The sequence below is a fragment of the Eumetopias jubatus genome, unplaced genomic scaffold, assembly GCF_037043125.1.
Source record: "Eumetopias jubatus isolate StellerSeaLion01/CBP00866 unplaced genomic scaffold, mEumJub1_p1.0 scaffold_8, whole genome shotgun sequence".
Taxonomy (NCBI): Eukaryota; Metazoa; Chordata; class Mammalia; order Carnivora; family Otariidae; genus Eumetopias; species Eumetopias jubatus.
The window spans coordinates 21,330,669-21,346,963 of record NW_028274814.1 but is presented as its reverse complement, the minus strand read 5'-3'; the positions used below and the strand labels follow the sequence as shown (position 1 = coordinate 21,346,963).

The window sequence follows — 16,295 nt, the reverse complement described above, 5'->3', positions numbered from 1 at the left end:
GGGGGGAAATCCTTGCTCAGCAGGGAGTCTGTTTCTCCCTCTCCCTCTCTCCCCCTGCTTGTGTTCTCTCTGTCTCTCTCTCTCTCAAGTAAATAAATAAAATCTTTTAAAAAATTTGCTTTACCTTTTCATGTAAATCCCTTGGTTTTTAAATCTCCTCAAAAATACTTTCACAGTATAATCAATGAATTTTTAAGTAAAAGATAAAAAGCAAATGTTAGCAAAATCTACCGCCAGGATTTTTTAGTTTTCAAATTTGCAGGTGATGGGAGATACACTGTGGGGTACAAAGGCAAATAGCAACTTCAGAACAGTGAGTGCTTTCTCTGCTGAGGAAGCCCTAACAGTGTTTCAGTAGGCCAGATACAGATAGTTTCAGTTGCCAGATACTGGCAAACGCCAGTATCGAGGTGTATTTAGAGCTGAGACATTTGGGCATTACAGTCATTATAAGAAATCAGGAAAGGGGGGAGGGGAAGGTACACTGTGCTCTGTTTTATCCTCTAAGTCTAGAATGTTCTTCTAAGAACTCTTTTCAAAGCATGTTCTTCTCTTGAGTTGCCCTCCCATAAACAGAGGCTAGAGCCATGGTGTCTCGTTCTGCAGAACGAGAGAGAAAAGACAATGGAAATATTGATGTCTTCTGCCCAGTGATAATAATATACTAGGTACAGTAAAAACTCAGCTTTCCTTCGGGAGTGAGTCAATTTGGACAATCAAGTTCCTTTTTTTTTTTTTTACTATTTATTAAATATTGATTACAAACCAATATACATACATCGATATATATGTAAAATTCTAAAAATAAAGGGCACATTTATGAACCTACCACCAGTTTAAGAAATAGAACATTACCTTTACCTTTGTGACTCTCCTGATTCCATTCCATCCTGTCTTCCTTATTCATTCTTTCATTCATTCAAATAGTTATTGAGTGCCTAATATGAGCAAGGCACTGCTCTAGGTTCTTGAAAAACATTAGTCAACAGAACAAACAAGATCCTTATCCTTGCATTACATTCTGCTAGGGGGTTACAGACAATCACACATATAATAAGCAGATTATATAGTCTATCAAAAGATAGGAGGTAATAAGTGTTTTTTTTTTTTTTAAAGATTGTATTTATTTATTTGACAGAGAGAGACACAGCGAGAGAGGGAACACAAGCAGGGGGAGTGGGAGAGGGAGAAGCAGGCTTCCCACTGAGCAGGGAAGCCCCATGCGGGGCTCGATCCCAGGACCCCGGGACCATGACCTGAGCCAAAGGCAGACGCTCAACGACTGAGCCACCCAGGCGCCCCATGTGGATTTATTTCTAAGTAACTTTATAATTTTTTATTATGTTAGATTAAATGTTTTTTAAAATTTCATTGTTAGTCCTTTTGTAACTGCTACAGAGAAAGGGAATTGATTTTTGTATGCTGACTCTTTATCCAGCAGTCTTGATAAATCTTTTAATTATTTTTCAGTAAATTATTTTGGGCTTCCTATTTAGCAAACAATAGCCTATGAATGATGACAGTTTCATTTTGTCCTTTCCAATCCTCAGATCTTTCTTTTCTTTGCTTTTCTGCAGTAGCCAGGAACTGAGTATAATAATGAATAGGACAAGTAGTATATAATTCCTTAAAGGTAATGCTTCCAGAGTTTCACCATCAAATGTGGTATGTTCACTGCAGCTGGCTTATTTCAGTGGATATATATGTTTAGTATGTTTCTTCCTATTTGTAGTTTGGCAAAATTTGTTTTCACGAATGGATGTAGAATTTCACCGAAAACTTTTTTTAAACATCTATTGGGATGATCATATGTGTCTTTAATCTTGTATTTTAATTTTTTTAGATTTTATTTATTTGAGAGAGAGAGAGCACGAGCAAGCCAGAGAAAGCACGAGCAGGGGAGAGGGATAGAGGTAGAGGGAGAAGCAGACTTCTCTGCTTCTCTGCTTCCCTGCTGAGCAGGGAGCCTGACACGGGGTTCGATCCCAGGATCCTAGGACTACAACCTGAGCTGAGGGCAGACACCCAACTGATGAGCCACCCAGGTACCCCTTGAATTGTTTTTTTTTTTTTAAGATTGATTGATTTACTTTGGAGAGGGAGAGCAAGCACACAAGCAGGAGGGGCAGAGGGAGAGAGAAAATCTTAAGCAGATTCTGTGCTGAGCACAGAGGCTGATGCAGGGCTTGATCTCGCAACCCTGAGATAATGACCCTGAGATCACGACTTAAGCCAAAACTGAGAGTTGGATGCTTAACTGACTGCCACCCAGGTGCCCCACTTTGAGTTAATTTTTGTATGGGATATAAGTAAGGGTTCAACTTCATTCATATGCATGTGGATATCCAGTTTTCCCAGCACCATTTGTTGGGGAAAAAACCTCCTTCCCCATTAAATTGTCTTGGTCCCCTTGTCAAAAATTAATTGACCATATATGTGAGAGTTTATTTCTGGGCTCTCTACTCCACTGTCTTTATGCCAATACCACACTGTTTTGATTATTATAGATTTGTAGTAAGTTTTTAATATCAGAAAGTGTGAGTCCTCCAATTTTGTTCTTCATTTCCAAGATTGTTTTGGCTATTCAGGGGGTTCCTTGAGATACAGTATGAATTTTAGGGTGGGTCTTTCTAATTCAACAAAAACACCCATTGGGATTTTAATAGGGATTGCATTGAATCTTTTTTCCCACAGTGCTTTTCATCACCTAATATACTATATATTTTACTTTCTTTGTTTTATTGTCTGTCTCCTCCATTAGAACTTTGGTTCACTGCTTTATCCCTAACTTCGAATTCAATAAATACTGTTAATCTGTTGACAAAAGGAAGGGAGGAAACATTCTTAGGTATATAGCATCTGGCACATTGCCTGACATAAAAGATGCTCAATAAAAACCGGTGAATAAAGTAAAATGCTATTTATATTTTTCACCTAATACATACTTATAGACATACATACATATTTCTACATTAAAAGTGCTTCTCAATCATTTGTTCTCATATTGCTTCAGAAAGAATTCTGTGATAATTTAATATAAATTTCTATACTTTAATTCTAAAATTATAGGGTTATGTTTATGTATATGTATGGCATATTTTGAATAGTTACTTGCAGCTAACTTTATATCATATAGACACTTTATTTCCAAAATTACTGTTGCTGGCTCTTCAGGACCTATGGAAAATCTAAAAGCTAGCATCATACCACATTAGGCTTTTGCCTGTAAAAATAAAACAAAACTCTAATAAATAATCTACTTTAAAAAAAAGGAGGGGAGACGCCTGTGTGGCTCAGATGGTTAAGCGTCTGCCTTCGGCTCAGGTCATGATCTCAGGGTCCTGGGATCGAGTCTCACGTCGGGCTCCCTGCTCAGTGAGGAGTCTACTTCTCCCTCTGCCTCTGCCTCTTGCCCTGCTTGTGCTCTCTGTCTCAAATGAATAAATAAAATCTTAAAAAAAAAAATCCCAGCTTTGTGACCATTTGATGTAAGGTCTTTCAAATCTCTCCTTTATAATAGAAGGCTCTCTGCCAAGGCCCCTGACAACCTTGCATGTAGCCATGTAGGCAAGGCCTGACTGCAGTCTGAGTCTTGGCAGAATGCCTGGGATTCTTCCTGGAGCAAGGTCGCAATCTTTTTTGTTTGTTTTAGAGAGAGAGAGAGGGAGTGGTGCCGGGGCGGGGGGGGGGGGGGGGGGCGGGGAGGGAGAGAGAGAATCTCATGACCCTGAGATCACAACCTGAGCCAAAATCAAGAGTTGGATGCTTAACCGACGGAGCCACCCAAGCGCCCCTAGGTCCCTATCTTGTGGGAAACTCCCACAAGGATGTTTCTCTTCCATTTCTCTAGTTTTAGTGGAGACTAACGCTTTTCATGTTGCCCTCCCCTTCCCCCCATCACCTTGCCACCTTAGGGTACAGCTGTGGGCTTCTGTGTAAGTCTATGAAACTGCTCAGCTGAAGTGTAAAGTTGATTTGTTAATGCAGAGTGACGCATCACTCATGACACCTATGGTTATTGATCTCTGGGACTAGGGATATTGTCCCATGGGCGTTAAGATCCTGCTGATCTTGCTTTTGCTGTCTTCTAAGTATAATAAATGGTCTAAATCCAATTAGAATCTTTTTCTCCTTACTGACTTTATCTACAGATGTGTGGCACTGCCACCAGCTGTTACTTAGAGATCCCTTAACTGCTTGAAACACCTCACATTTACATTGCCTCTAATGACATGATTTATCACCAGGTCCCTTAAGCCACTCTTACATCATGACAAGCATATAAATCTAACAATAGTCCAATTCTAGAGTTAATATAAAAAGAAAACTTTATTACTCAAAAACAAAATTGAGGTTTTACAGGGTAAAATAATTGAAACATCTGTCATTAAATGTTATATATATGTATATATACACATACAACACATATATGAATTAAAGTGATAACTTGAAGACTGGGAAACATCCAAAAGTGTTATATGGGAAGAGAATCAGAACACAAATTTTAATCTTGTGTTATTATTTCACAATTTAATTGCATGTATAAGTGTGAAACAAATTACAAGGGAACACAGAAAGGAAATATGTTTCGAGGCAATTGGGTCATGGGAGGATTGTTTACTTTTTCTCTTGCAAAGTTTGTACGATCCAAATGAGAGAAGTTACCTTTAAAATGTAGTCATGTTAGCAAAATTCTTGGGGAAACTACATTGGTGGTCTCAAAATAAAACACAAGCACTCAAGTCATAGAGGCCACTGTTAATTTTTATTAACTCCTCATTCAGGTTGTCGCTGGATTCATCACAGAATTATCAAGCACTTTCTGCATGCCCGGGACTGTGCTAATCATCTTACATAGATTATTTCTTCTAATAAGCACAACAGGTACTATTTTTATCACCTCAAGGGTTAATTAGCTTGCTTTAGGGGTCACATGCCTCGCCAGAGATGAAGTTAGGATTTCCGGTAGGCAAACTGGCTCCGGAGCTGTGGGATGTAATGGTAGGTAATCTTCATAGAGCGAATGTAAACTTAGATGGATGCTATAAATCTAACTCTACACTCTGGAACCTTAGGGGGACAAACACTTGTGCACAATTCCTTCCCATTATTCTAGCATTTCAAGTAGATATGTGTGTCAGCGTTTCTCTTACAGCTTGAAAGCTAGATCTAAGACTACTTAAGCTAGATCTAAGACTGGATGTTTGCAGTTTATCATAATGACTCAGTAAGATTCATTTTACGAAACAAAAGCTTCAAACTCGTTGTAACTTCATTCTTTTTGTGATTTAAAAAAAAAATCACATTGTACTTTAACCCTGTGTAACCTGCAGAAATCTTTGACCAAAAGGAACACGGTTTTTTGTTTTGTTTTCTGTTATGGCCATTTGGATACTACGCAGGTGATAAGAACTGAAAATGGAGAAAACAGATTAAAAAATGTAAAACCAAACGAGTAGTGAAGAGATTGAGAAGGGAAAAGTTCTGAGAAATATGGAGAGAGGAAAAGTAAGGGGCGCTAAGTTAGGCTAGAAAAGAGAAAGGACTGGGGTGGTGACGGAGGAGGCTCTTTAGGTCAGAAGCAACCTACTTTCTTTTAAGTTCCCGCCACGGGTAAAACAAGATTCAGATGCTCGACCTTGCAAATGTCCTTCAGCTGATTTATTACAGTTGTCCATAACTTCCCAGCGACTCCATTCGTACCTTTAGTTCCCACCGGTCGGAGGAGCTACAGCAGACATTTGGAGTTTTCAGAGCTGCTGTCGCAGAACGCAAAGAAGCCTTTACTCTCCTCTTTCAGGGGGCTCAAGAGGGCCTCCACTGTTGCCTGTAGACACGTTTTTTTTAATCTCAAACCACCCCTGATCCCCCCGTTTATCTTCCTGGTGCCGGAGAGTCGACGGAGATGGGGACACTGGACGGGAACTAGGGTTTTGCGTCCCCTTAGGCAAGCCAAATACAGAAAAGAGAGACGAGAGAGCCAAGACTGTCAGGCGCCGAGAGGGAGAAACTAGAAGGGAGAGAGCGACACAGGAGACAACCAGCCTTCCCGCGGCTGCCGGCGTTCGCACAGCGCCCAGACCAAGCTGTGCAGCCTGTGAGCCGCGGGTTACCACGGCAACCGTGAGGTCTCGCGAGACCGGCGTTGCGCCTGCGCATTGCCGCTGTAGGGCTGCGCCCTGAGCCTCCCAGCCACATTCCCAAACTCACGGCTTTTATAGCTGGGGCCTCGCGAAGCTGTGGGCCGTCTCTCTCCTTTGTGAGTGACGAGGTGAGATGATGGGGTGCGAAGCTCTCTGAGCATTTGGAAGGCGGGGCCAGGGAGGGCGAGGGCTCTGCGCACGCGCGTCGCACGTGGAGGTGGTGCGGTTGCCATCGTGAGTGGGAACGGGGTGCGGAGGACGTAAGGGGACCGGAGGGTCGCGCCCCGGGTGGGATCCGGCCTGGGAGGCGGCATAGTGCGGAGGGCGGCGGGCACGCGAGGTCCCGAGGTCTTCCCCGAGACCCCTGTCTCTCGGGCCGCCCCCGCGTGAACGGGCGTCCTTTCCTAGGCCTTGGTTTACTCTCCTCTTTCTGGAGTTGAGCATCTGTAGGGTACGGGAAATAGTAAGATAAAGCCCACCCTGGTCCTTCAGTGCTCCACAGACTAGAACCGGGGACGGACCACAAAATAACTAGAGTTTGCGAATCTAAATAGTGAAGAATGAGGGCACTAGACACAGGGCAGCATGCACAGGGAGAGGGACTCTGAGACAGGAATGTAGCCAGCGGGGACTGGGGCTGTCCTCCCCTCCGCTACCGGGTCTAGAGACCGGAGTCCTTCCTCTGCTTTACTCCCGGGTGATAGCACCAAGCCTGGTAGATTCTCCCTCTCAACTATTTCAACTTTGTGTGTTTCTGTCCCATCCCCTCTGCGGCGACTCTAGAGCAGGCCACCGTCCTGCCTACTCTGGGAACCTCTTTGCTCCTTCCACTCTTGGCAAAGGACGCTTCCAGGCCCGGAATCCGCAAAGATCTTTTTGCAGGGCCTTTCAAATCACGGCACTCTTGTTTTAAACGTTACAGTTGCTCCCCATTTATAAGGTTTGCAAGGACCTTCACCCTCTCGTCCTTCCTTCCTTTCCCTAATTACCTCACCCTCTTTAGCATCTCTGCCCCAGCGATGTTGAACTTAATTCGTGTCCTTAATGTTGTTCCCTGGGATACTCTGTTTCATACTCCCTTTGGTAGGCATTCTTCAGATGTAGGTTAAAAGGTCACTTTCTCCAGGACCTCTTTTCCGACTCCTTAAGCTAAGTTAGCTTCTGCTGTTTCCTTAGTATTCTGTAGTTCCCGGACTTGAATGTGCACATCTTATTATGTTATTACCTGCTGATAGGTCTTCTTCAGGGATTCTAAGCACGGTGAGGCTAGTAACTTTTTACTTTAATACTTTATGGCTTGGTGCATTGTGGATAATCCAGAAATACTTGCTGAAGAAAGGTGGTTGTGGGAGCTGAAGGTGGAAGGGAAGAATGTGTATGAGGATGTGGAGGTCAGAAACTGGTGGCCTCGTTCAACAGTAAGTGGTTCAGTGGCGGGGTGTAATTGTGCATGGTGGAAGAGGCTGGTGGAAGATGAGGGCCAGAGTGTGGAGGGCCTTGTAGGTCACCTTAAAGGGTTTGCCCTTGATCCTGTATGTAGTGAATGCCTCAAAGACCTAGCTCAAAAGGCACCTCAGCAAAGCCTTCCTGTTTTTCTCCTCCAAAACCATTACTTCTTCTCATCAATCAGTACTTTGTCTTTGGATTATATGGTGTAAGAGTCTGCATATCTGAACTACTTGGCCCTTGTCTCCCCTCGCTAGATTCTGAAGATGGGAGTTTGTGCCTAGCTGACTCTCCCTCCAGAGCATACAGCTCTTTGAAGTATTTACTTAAGGATTTCCGCATTCTGTGCTGTTTGAATGCTGAGGCCCATGAGCTGACTTGCAGTTTGGCAAGAGCTCTGTTACATCGTATTTGTCTTGTCTTCCTGACCACCTTCAACCTGATGCCAGTCCTCTACCAAGGATTTGGCTGAGCTACTTCCTGACTCCCCGAGCTGGAGGGGAACATGAAGAAAATGGGGGACGAGGAGGGCTGTGCAGAGGGGCAGGTATGGAGGAAGCGGCTCGTGCAGCAGGTACCAAGGCTCCGGCAGCACTGGTATGACCGAAGTCTGACCCTGCCCGGAGGAGCTGAATTTTAGATTTCTGTTAGAAGGTGACTTAGGAGGTGCACTGGAGACCAGTGGAGGTCAGGAAGCCATTTCTCACGGCTGTTCAGGGTCAAGAGGCAGCCTGTCCTGCTCCAGCTGTTCTAACTCTGTTCTGGATCGGACTCACCTGGACAGTTTTTTTGTTTTTTGTTTTTTTTTACAAATACAGGTGCCCTGGGTCCTATCCCCAGGGGCTCCAATTCAGTACATCCAGGGTAAGGACCAACCATGTGTATGTTTTAGAAGGCAACAGGTTATTTTTGAGGTGCAGCCAGGATTGAAAGAGCATAAAGTTTGGGTTTGGAAAACCAGTTGTGACTTTGGGCAAGGCATTTAACCCGACTGTTTCTTCACCCACACGTTGGGCAATTCTATAGGAATTTTGTGAGCATCAAGTAATACATGGAGAAAATGCCTTCTAAGTTCTGACACACTCCACAAAGACACCTGCTCTTTACCATCAGTAGCCAGCCCGGTGAGTGGAAGTTCAGTTGGAGAGGACTTAATTCTTAATTGTGCATGGGGCATTTCGGGGAAGGCAAGCCTCAGTGGGATAAATGGCTACCTGGAATGAGGGACTGTCTGGAGGGAGAAAATCTGGTCATCTGAAAATAGGGACAGTTCCAGATGCCAGACTTCTCGTGGGCTGGCTCATGTAACTTCCTTCAGTTTTGCCATGTAGGTCACTATGGTTCTTAGCACCAGGAAGAAGCGAGGGAAGACAAATGCACTTGCTCTGGGAAGGAGAGCCAAGATATGCTCCCTACATCAGTGGTTTATAACATTTTCCCAGGAAGGATCCTTCTTATTTTTCTTTAACGGATTAGTATTTTTAAGTTTCATCACAAAATTTCCCTAGTTTTCATCAAGTTGCCAGCTGCAGAAGCAGTCAGCTTGGAATAACTGTCCAGAAGGGGGAATGTATACCTGTGTATGTGGGAGATGTTTAAGGAAGGATATACAAGAAGCCTAGAGTCCAGGGAGGGAGGGAGACTTACAAAAGGGCATAGAATGAAAGTATCATTTGAATTTGTAAGCGTGTACATAGATTATTCTTCTGGTTCTTAAAAACCCACACCTGGTTGATTATGAACAGCAGAGGCTTCTGGGCCCACACAGCTTGGGGGCTCCATGCAGGTGGACTTGTTCGCTGCCTGCACACGGGGGGTGCTCAGGGAGTCTTTGTGGGATGGAGGCCTAATTGGAGAGCAACTCAGAAAATGGTAACAGATTTGTAAGATTAATACCACACGGTCATTAAAAAAGATAATCATGAACAGGTAAGAAACATGGAACATTTTTAATAAACGAAATAGGATATCACTGTGATTGCAGTAATGCAAAACATTTATATATTACCTGTATAAGAATAAAGACAAAGTCATGAAAAAATGGGGAACATAAATTCCTTAATCTTAAAAGAGGTTTAGTGTATGGTCATGTCATTGGTTCTGTGTAGTCAGGCTTGCTGTAGCCTGTCAGGAATCAGAAAGAGTGCAAACAAGATATTCTTCTGACATGCACTGCTCGTAACACTAATTTACTTTGTCGTCTGCTTCTTAGGAAAGATTTTCAGAATGGCTGCAGCCCCTCAAGCACCGGGGAGGGGCTCTGTTCGGAAGACAAGACCTTTAACGGTAAAGACAGCGCTGAACAACCCATACGCTATCTGCTGGAGTGCACTAGAGAGAGAAGACATGCACTTTATATTACACACCCTTGAAAACAGATTTAAATCGCTTGGGCTTCAGAAGACTGAGGATAAGAAGAAAAAGAAAAAACAGTTTTTAAAAAAACAAAGCCCAGACAAATGTAGCACAGAAGTTGATACGAGTGAGGGTCATAAGGAGACACCACCAGGAGATAATGGGCAAGGGTCAGGGTGGTCTCCTGTCCACATCAGGAAGCAGCTGACCATTGGCGTTAATGAGGTTACCAGAGCTCTGGAAAGGAACGGGCTAGTGCTGGTCCTGGTGTGTAAGTCAGCCAAGCCCGCGCTCATCACCTCACACCTGATTCAGTTAAGTTTGAGCAGATCCGTTCCGGCTTGTCAGGTTCCCCGTCTCAGTGAGACACTCGCACCTGTCGTTGGCTTAAAATGTGTCCTGGCCTTGGGGTTCAGAAAGGACAGCACTGCCTTTGTTGATGAAGTCAAGGCCATAATTCCCAGAGTACCGCGTTTACACGTGCCATGGCTTCAAGGCAGGCCGGAAGACTCCAGGGAAAAATTAGACACTGAATCTTTGGAAAGCCAAGACAAAGAGATTTTGGAAACTTCCTTTGAAGACCTCTCTAAACATAAAAGGAAGCTTGTTGAAGGTCAGCCGGCTGTTGTGTTACAGCCCCTTAAAATAAAAAAAGTGATTCCAAACCCCAATAAGATAAGGAAACCACCCAAAGGTAAAAAAACGACTTCAAAGTAATCTTCTATAAACTTGTCATTTCGCACAGCTGTAAAACACTTCGTAAAGAAGCCTTGAAACTAATAAAATGTGTTATTTTTACATATATTCTTGGGATGCTTTTAGTAACATTCCTTTCATAGGTGTAAGACTTTGTATAAATAGGCTGACACTTAAAAACACTTAAGTGCAGAAAATATTCAAAAGTATGAATATCAAAACAAAAGTTTATTGAAACTAATGTCCATGCTTGTATAAATTCATTTTTTAAAAGGCTGGTACAGTGCTTGTAAGCAAGAAATTCTGTATCCTACAACACTTGACATCTTTCTAATCAAACTTGGAAAATGTGCCACAGTAAACAGGTTCTCGTTAGTAATGCAGATGAAAACTGGATTGGAGATCAATCAGTTTTAAAAGAAAGATACTAAACACCAAGCAATACATTGTCTTCAGAAACCTATCAGGAGAAAAAAAATTTTTTTACCTCCTGTTGATTTGACTTTCTTTGTAGTAGGCATATGCATGAGCTAATAGGAAAAAGCCAGATGCGGTATTTTGAATGGTTGAAATTCACCTCTTTACATGGTTAACTTATTTCCTTGGAAAATTAACATGGGTAAAAAGTATGCTCGTAATTAGGTCAAATGAGGCAGGAAGAGAAATGAAGTGAGGAGCTTGAGGTCTCAGAGATGGGTTTGCACAATTACTGGGGTTCTTCATGTTAGAAAATGGAGCATAATCAGTCCTCCATGTCTGTGTTCAAGTGTCTGCCATTTGCAATATGTGTTTGGAAAAGGTCCTTTTGTAATTTAGGGGGAAGGTACTGGATTGCTAAAGTATATTTTCAGCCTAAATTCTGGTTGACTCTTGGATTATGCCACCGCTGTTCTTTTAAATTTTACTAAATGCCATCTTGGCAAAAAAAAGGGGGGGATGGGGAGGGAAAGACACCTCATGGCATAGAGCATTTCCATTGTTGTCAAAGATGAAGGACAAGGTTTTTTTTGAATCTTTAAGACACTGTATAATGCAGTGAAATTTAATTCTAGTAACTACTTTATAAACACAAGTAGTTTTATCAATTTTCAATTTTGAAATGTTCATTGGTAATCTAAATTATAAGGAGGAAAATATGCTATTAATTACTGTATTAAAAGCATCTGAATTCTATAACAACTGGAATTATGTAAACAAAGGAAAAGTGCCAGTTTTATCATGACGTGAGCTTGTGATAGAATTACTGACTGGCAATTCTGCAATCTGAAAACCTGTATCATATAAGGCTGTGCCTTAAAAATGAATGGAACACAGTTCCCAACTAGAGACTTGACTCCAGATTAAAACCCCACTTACTTAATTCTTGGTGTTTTGGTGGACTGGTTCAGTTTTGCTTCCGAAGCCACCCTCCTGTGAATGGTAATGCAGTGGAGTCGGAATCGTCCTATATGCGAAGTCGTCTCTAAGGCTTCAAAAAGGTAAACCCCGCCGGCCCGACTGCACTACTGTGCGGTCCCCGAGCGCCCTCTAGTGGTAGTCACAGCTGCGGGTTTGTCTTTAGGATGATGGTAGGAAGGTGTAGAGTGGCTTTCAGCTCTAGTGTGAGTCGGGGACGACAATTTTTTTTTTTTCTCCCGTTAAGGGCCAGAGAGTAAATATTTTAGGCCTTTTGGGCCATACAGTTCTGTCAGAATAACTCAACTCTGCCTTTGTAGCGTGAAGCAGCCACAGGCGATACATAAGCAAATGAGTGTGGCTGTGTTCCAGTAAAACTTTATGGATGCCGAGATTTGAGTGTCCTATTATTTTCACATGTCACAAAATGTTATTCCTTTGATTCTCCCCTCCCCGTATTCCACCCCCCCCCCCGCCCGCCGCCCCATCCCAGCAACCATTCAAAAATGTGAAAACCATTCTTAGCTCATAGGCTCTACAAAAACAAGGGACAGGCTGGATCTAGCTCATGGGCCAGAGTTTGCTGGCTCCTACCTGATCTAAGAGATGACTGCTTTCATTTGACCACTTAGAACATAAAGGAAAGGCTGTCATGTTGTCTAAAATTAAATTTTTCTGGACTGAAGAGCCTAGGCACTGGCCCAGTAAAGGCAGGAAGAAGGATCTACTCTGTCTGAGTCAAAGCCCGTGCTTTGTGGCCTCGTTCGGCATATTCCTCCCCCGCCTTGGACTACTGGCGATGTATACATGTATATGTACACTGCGAAAACTGGGTTTTCAAATTCTAGATAAAAACACCATCAGTAACAAAATTATGAATACTTATTTACATAATAAGATATTTTCCATTAGCATGACAGCTTTCATGATAAATTAAAGTCAGCGTAAAGGAATATGTGCAATTTTGCATAAGTAATAAAAAACATTCAAACTATCTATGTCCTGATAGCACTAATAAATTCCACTGAGCATTTCTTGTGACTTCAGAGCTTTTATTTTCTTTGCCTGACATCTCTTGCTGCCGCTGAGAAGACACGAGTTTGTGCGGCAGCAGCGAAGTCTAGTCACTCATGGGTGTAGACTCTCAGCACGTGTTTGCACAAAACTTTGCTTTTGAACCAATCCACTGACTGCTGGAGATCAAAGTACACATCTGTGTGTTTATTTGGCAACTCTGCTTCTGGAGAAATGAATGTACTTCCCAGTCCCCAGTACATTTTTATCTCCCTCTATACTTGAACACCCACCTACTCCGTAACCGAGTTACAGAAGGTGCTGATTCCCTAAATGCTCCCAGCGATACTGTGTAAGGTGACGGGAGCACACATTTTCCACATGGATCCTTTGTTCTGTTACACGGACAGACAGACGAACACTTAATAAAGAGAAATGCAGCAGTTTTATCTCCACACAATAGCAAAGATTTTCTTACACAGTTCTGTGATTCCCTTCAGTCCATAGAAAACCAGTCCCTTTTCTACAGAGTGGAAAAATACCTTCTCTTCATCAAGAGACAGCCCAAAGTCTGAAGGTTAGAGGAATGTGCTCTCTGTACCCTTTCACCCCTCCTACAAATGGGTAAACAGTGAGAAAAAAGAATGTTAACATTCTAGCTAGAAATATGTACTATTGGTCACATATGGGTGTTTTTTTTTTCCATCTTTTCTGATTGTTACTGACTACATCGATTTCAGTTAAGTTGTGCTTTTATTCTTCTTTGGAATGGCAGTTCCAGGAATCATTAAATAGAATATTAACAAATGATGATGTCAGAGCTCTAGAAATAGAAATATCCATCTATTGTAATACTAGTCCAACCTAAAGGGAGGGAAGAAACAGAATGGTAAGAACAGGTAAGCGAGAAAAAATAAATTATAGTACAATAGCTCTGTATTTTTTAAAAGCTACTAAAAAAATGCCTTAATCCTAAGGGCAGCGAGTATGGGACTTCCTAAGGACATTTATTAGGTTTATAAAGGGTGTAGCTACTGCACTTACCTTTTCAGAATCTGTTCCTGGACATCTCCAGTTATACAAGTAATACTGCAAATTGCCATCTCCTATGCCAAATTTGAGTTTTTCCAAGAAGGTCTTATTTTCCATCAAATCTAGTGCATTGAATACATCAAATCCTTTCTGCCAATGTAAAAAGGATTTCAGATTTTAAACATCAAAGGACTAGAGTGTTTTCTATTATGTACTGCAGTGTACATAATAAAGTAATAAAGTCTAATAGCTCGAATATGCATTTATAACAAGGTTTAATGTCTACGTTCTATGTATAGATTAAGAACTCAGTTCAAAACTGTCTTAGGATATTTTTAGAAGGAACATTTGCCCAGGGGGCTCCATCTCCAGAGCTGTTAGTTATGGGCCTTTTGAAGTTCTGACTGAGCGAAAGCTTTAAAGACTTTAAATGTGTACTTGGTCTTGGGCTGATGCTGGGAAATAAATTTAGTAAAATTTTAGTAGTAAAAATTGTATTTCTTGAAAATGTTAGGTAAAAATATGCAAAATGTGGTATAGATTTCTATTTCTCAGGGGTTTTACCTTAATTTATTATTGGCCTTTTTGGGGGGGAAGTAGTTGCAAAAAAGCAATAGGATCAAAGAATCATAGGGTAATGTTGATTTGGAGATGCAGGAGTACTATGTTAAAAAAATGTTTTCAGTTTATCAAAGAAGACGCTTTATCAAAGAAGACACTTTTGACATGTTCTCAGTTTTTCATGAATAATATTTTCTCATGTCCAGTAATTACACTGAAATAACCGTCAGCTAATTTTAACTTTTTAAAAAAAATGTTTATTTGTAGCAAGAATTTAACAATTATCCTAACTACCACACTAAGGAAATAGAAAAATATTGCAAATATAGAGCACATTTTGAATTTAATTCCTTTCATTTTAAATGCCTTTCTTTTCAATACTAAACTCCTTAATTTTAAAAATAAAGTTCCTTTAATTTTAAAATTCAGACTATTTAGTTGAGTTCAGAAAAGTTTCCTGTTGCTAATTATGCACTGCAACACGAACATGTATATTCCTTTTATCAAGATACCATGTATTTTTCCCATATTCCTTGTATTACGGGTTTTATGCGTTCTTCTATAAGGGTTAAGAGTTTCTAATTTGCACAAAATACCTTTTTGGCTAAGCTGCAATAGAATCAACGATACAAACAGCCTCTGAAGTTTTAAAAGAAAACTCTTACCAAAATTCTCCCTTTGACGGATGGTCAACAGTAACAAGTATCTCAAATGAATGGCACCCGTGCAAAAGGAACTCTAGTAAGAGGTTTTACATACTTTGGCACACATAATTGGAGAAACACACAGGACAAAAAGGGAGGGAGCCGCTTACCAATTTGGCTATAATGAGCGCATCACTCATGAGGTCCAGCAGGGGCGTCTCCGTGTGAATGTTGTAGAAGGAGTAGGCGGCCTTGAGGCTCTTGTGCGCAGGGTGGTGCATGACTGTGGAGGGGAGTGTGTAGAAGCTCAGGAAGTCAGTTAGTTTACCACTGGAGTTCTAAAGGACAAAGGTAACGTCAGGTAAATACCTCCTTGAACATGCTGCATCCACACATTTAAGCTCACTTTTTGATTTTTGACGTGTGCCGTAACTTTCTGCTAGAACAAAAAGCAACAACTCCTACTACCTCTCTCTCAGCCGTCTGTTTGGGGGCCCCGAGGGTGGGCTGGGTAGAGCCTGAGAAGAACACGGTGTTGCACCTTTCTTAGCCTACTGGTAGCTGGCTGTCTGCATAATGTTCTTAAGAAGCAGAATGTTCTTTTATTTATTTTTTAAAAGATTTTATTTATTTATGTGACAGAGAGAGACAGAGAGAGAGAACACAAGCAGGGCGTGCGGGAGAGGGAGAAGCAGGCTTCCCGCGGAGCAAGGAGCCCGATGTGGGGCTCGATCCTAGGACCCTGGGATCATGACCTGAGCCGAAGGCAGACACAACGACTGAGCCACCCAGGCGCCCCAGAAGGAGAATGTTCTAAAAGGAAAGTTTCCTCTAGCTCAACTCCTGAGTCTCCCTAGACCTAGGGAACAGGGATGAAAGTAGATTCACTGTTTTTGTAGAAACAAAAGCTCCAGGGATTGGAAGGCTGCCTTTTCCAACTCAAAGATACCGTATCATACTAACATCTTCTTGGCGCAAAGCAAGAATTGTATCAGCATAAGGTGAAGGT

At 41.9% G+C, this 16,295-nt stretch overlaps 2 protein-coding genes across 4 annotated transcripts in view; one reads left to right on the top strand and one right to left on the bottom strand.

The window, feature by feature from the left end:
- The first annotated feature begins 6,170 nt into the window (after window positions 1-6,170).
- On the top strand, window positions 6,171-10,748 carry RPP38 (ribonuclease P/MRP subunit p38). 3 transcript variants are annotated; one of them, XM_028114064.1, is made up of 2 exons: window positions 6,171-6,271; window positions 9,802-10,748. In XM_028114064.1, exon 2 carries the CDS (start codon window positions 9,816-9,818, stop codon window positions 10,659-10,661), a length of 846 nt encoding a protein of 281 aa, XP_027969865.1. In that variant the 5' UTR covers window positions 6,171-6,271; window positions 9,802-9,815; the 3' UTR covers window positions 10,662-10,748. The 3 variants fall into 3 exon arrangements, with proteins under 3 accessions (XP_027969865.1, XP_027969869.1, XP_027969866.1); XM_028114068.1 differs by lacking the exon at window positions 6,171-6,271 and adding an exon at window positions 6,361-6,377; XM_028114065.2 differs by lacking the exon at window positions 6,171-6,271 and adding an exon at window positions 8,448-8,713.
- A 3,144-nt stretch (window positions 10,749-13,892) lies between these two features.
- Window positions 13,893-16,295, bottom strand: part of NMT2 (N-myristoyltransferase 2) — a 61,362-nt gene continuing 58,959 nt past the window's right edge. Inside the window, exons 10-12 of the mRNA XM_028114179.2 lie at window positions 15,457-15,624; window positions 14,094-14,231; window positions 13,893-13,913 (exon numbers count right to left, since the gene is read on the bottom strand). Of these exons, the coding sequence (XP_027969980.1) occupies window positions 13,893-13,913; window positions 14,094-14,231; window positions 15,457-15,624 (327 nt within the window). The remainder of the gene's footprint in view (window positions 13,914-14,093; window positions 14,232-15,456; window positions 15,625-16,295) is intronic.

What these genes read in the sequence shown, in the direction of transcription:
- RPP38 (XM_028114064.1), top strand. Translation starts at nt 9,816, where the DNA reads ATGGCTGCAGCCCCTCAAGCACCGGGGAGGGGCTCTGTTCGGAAGACA.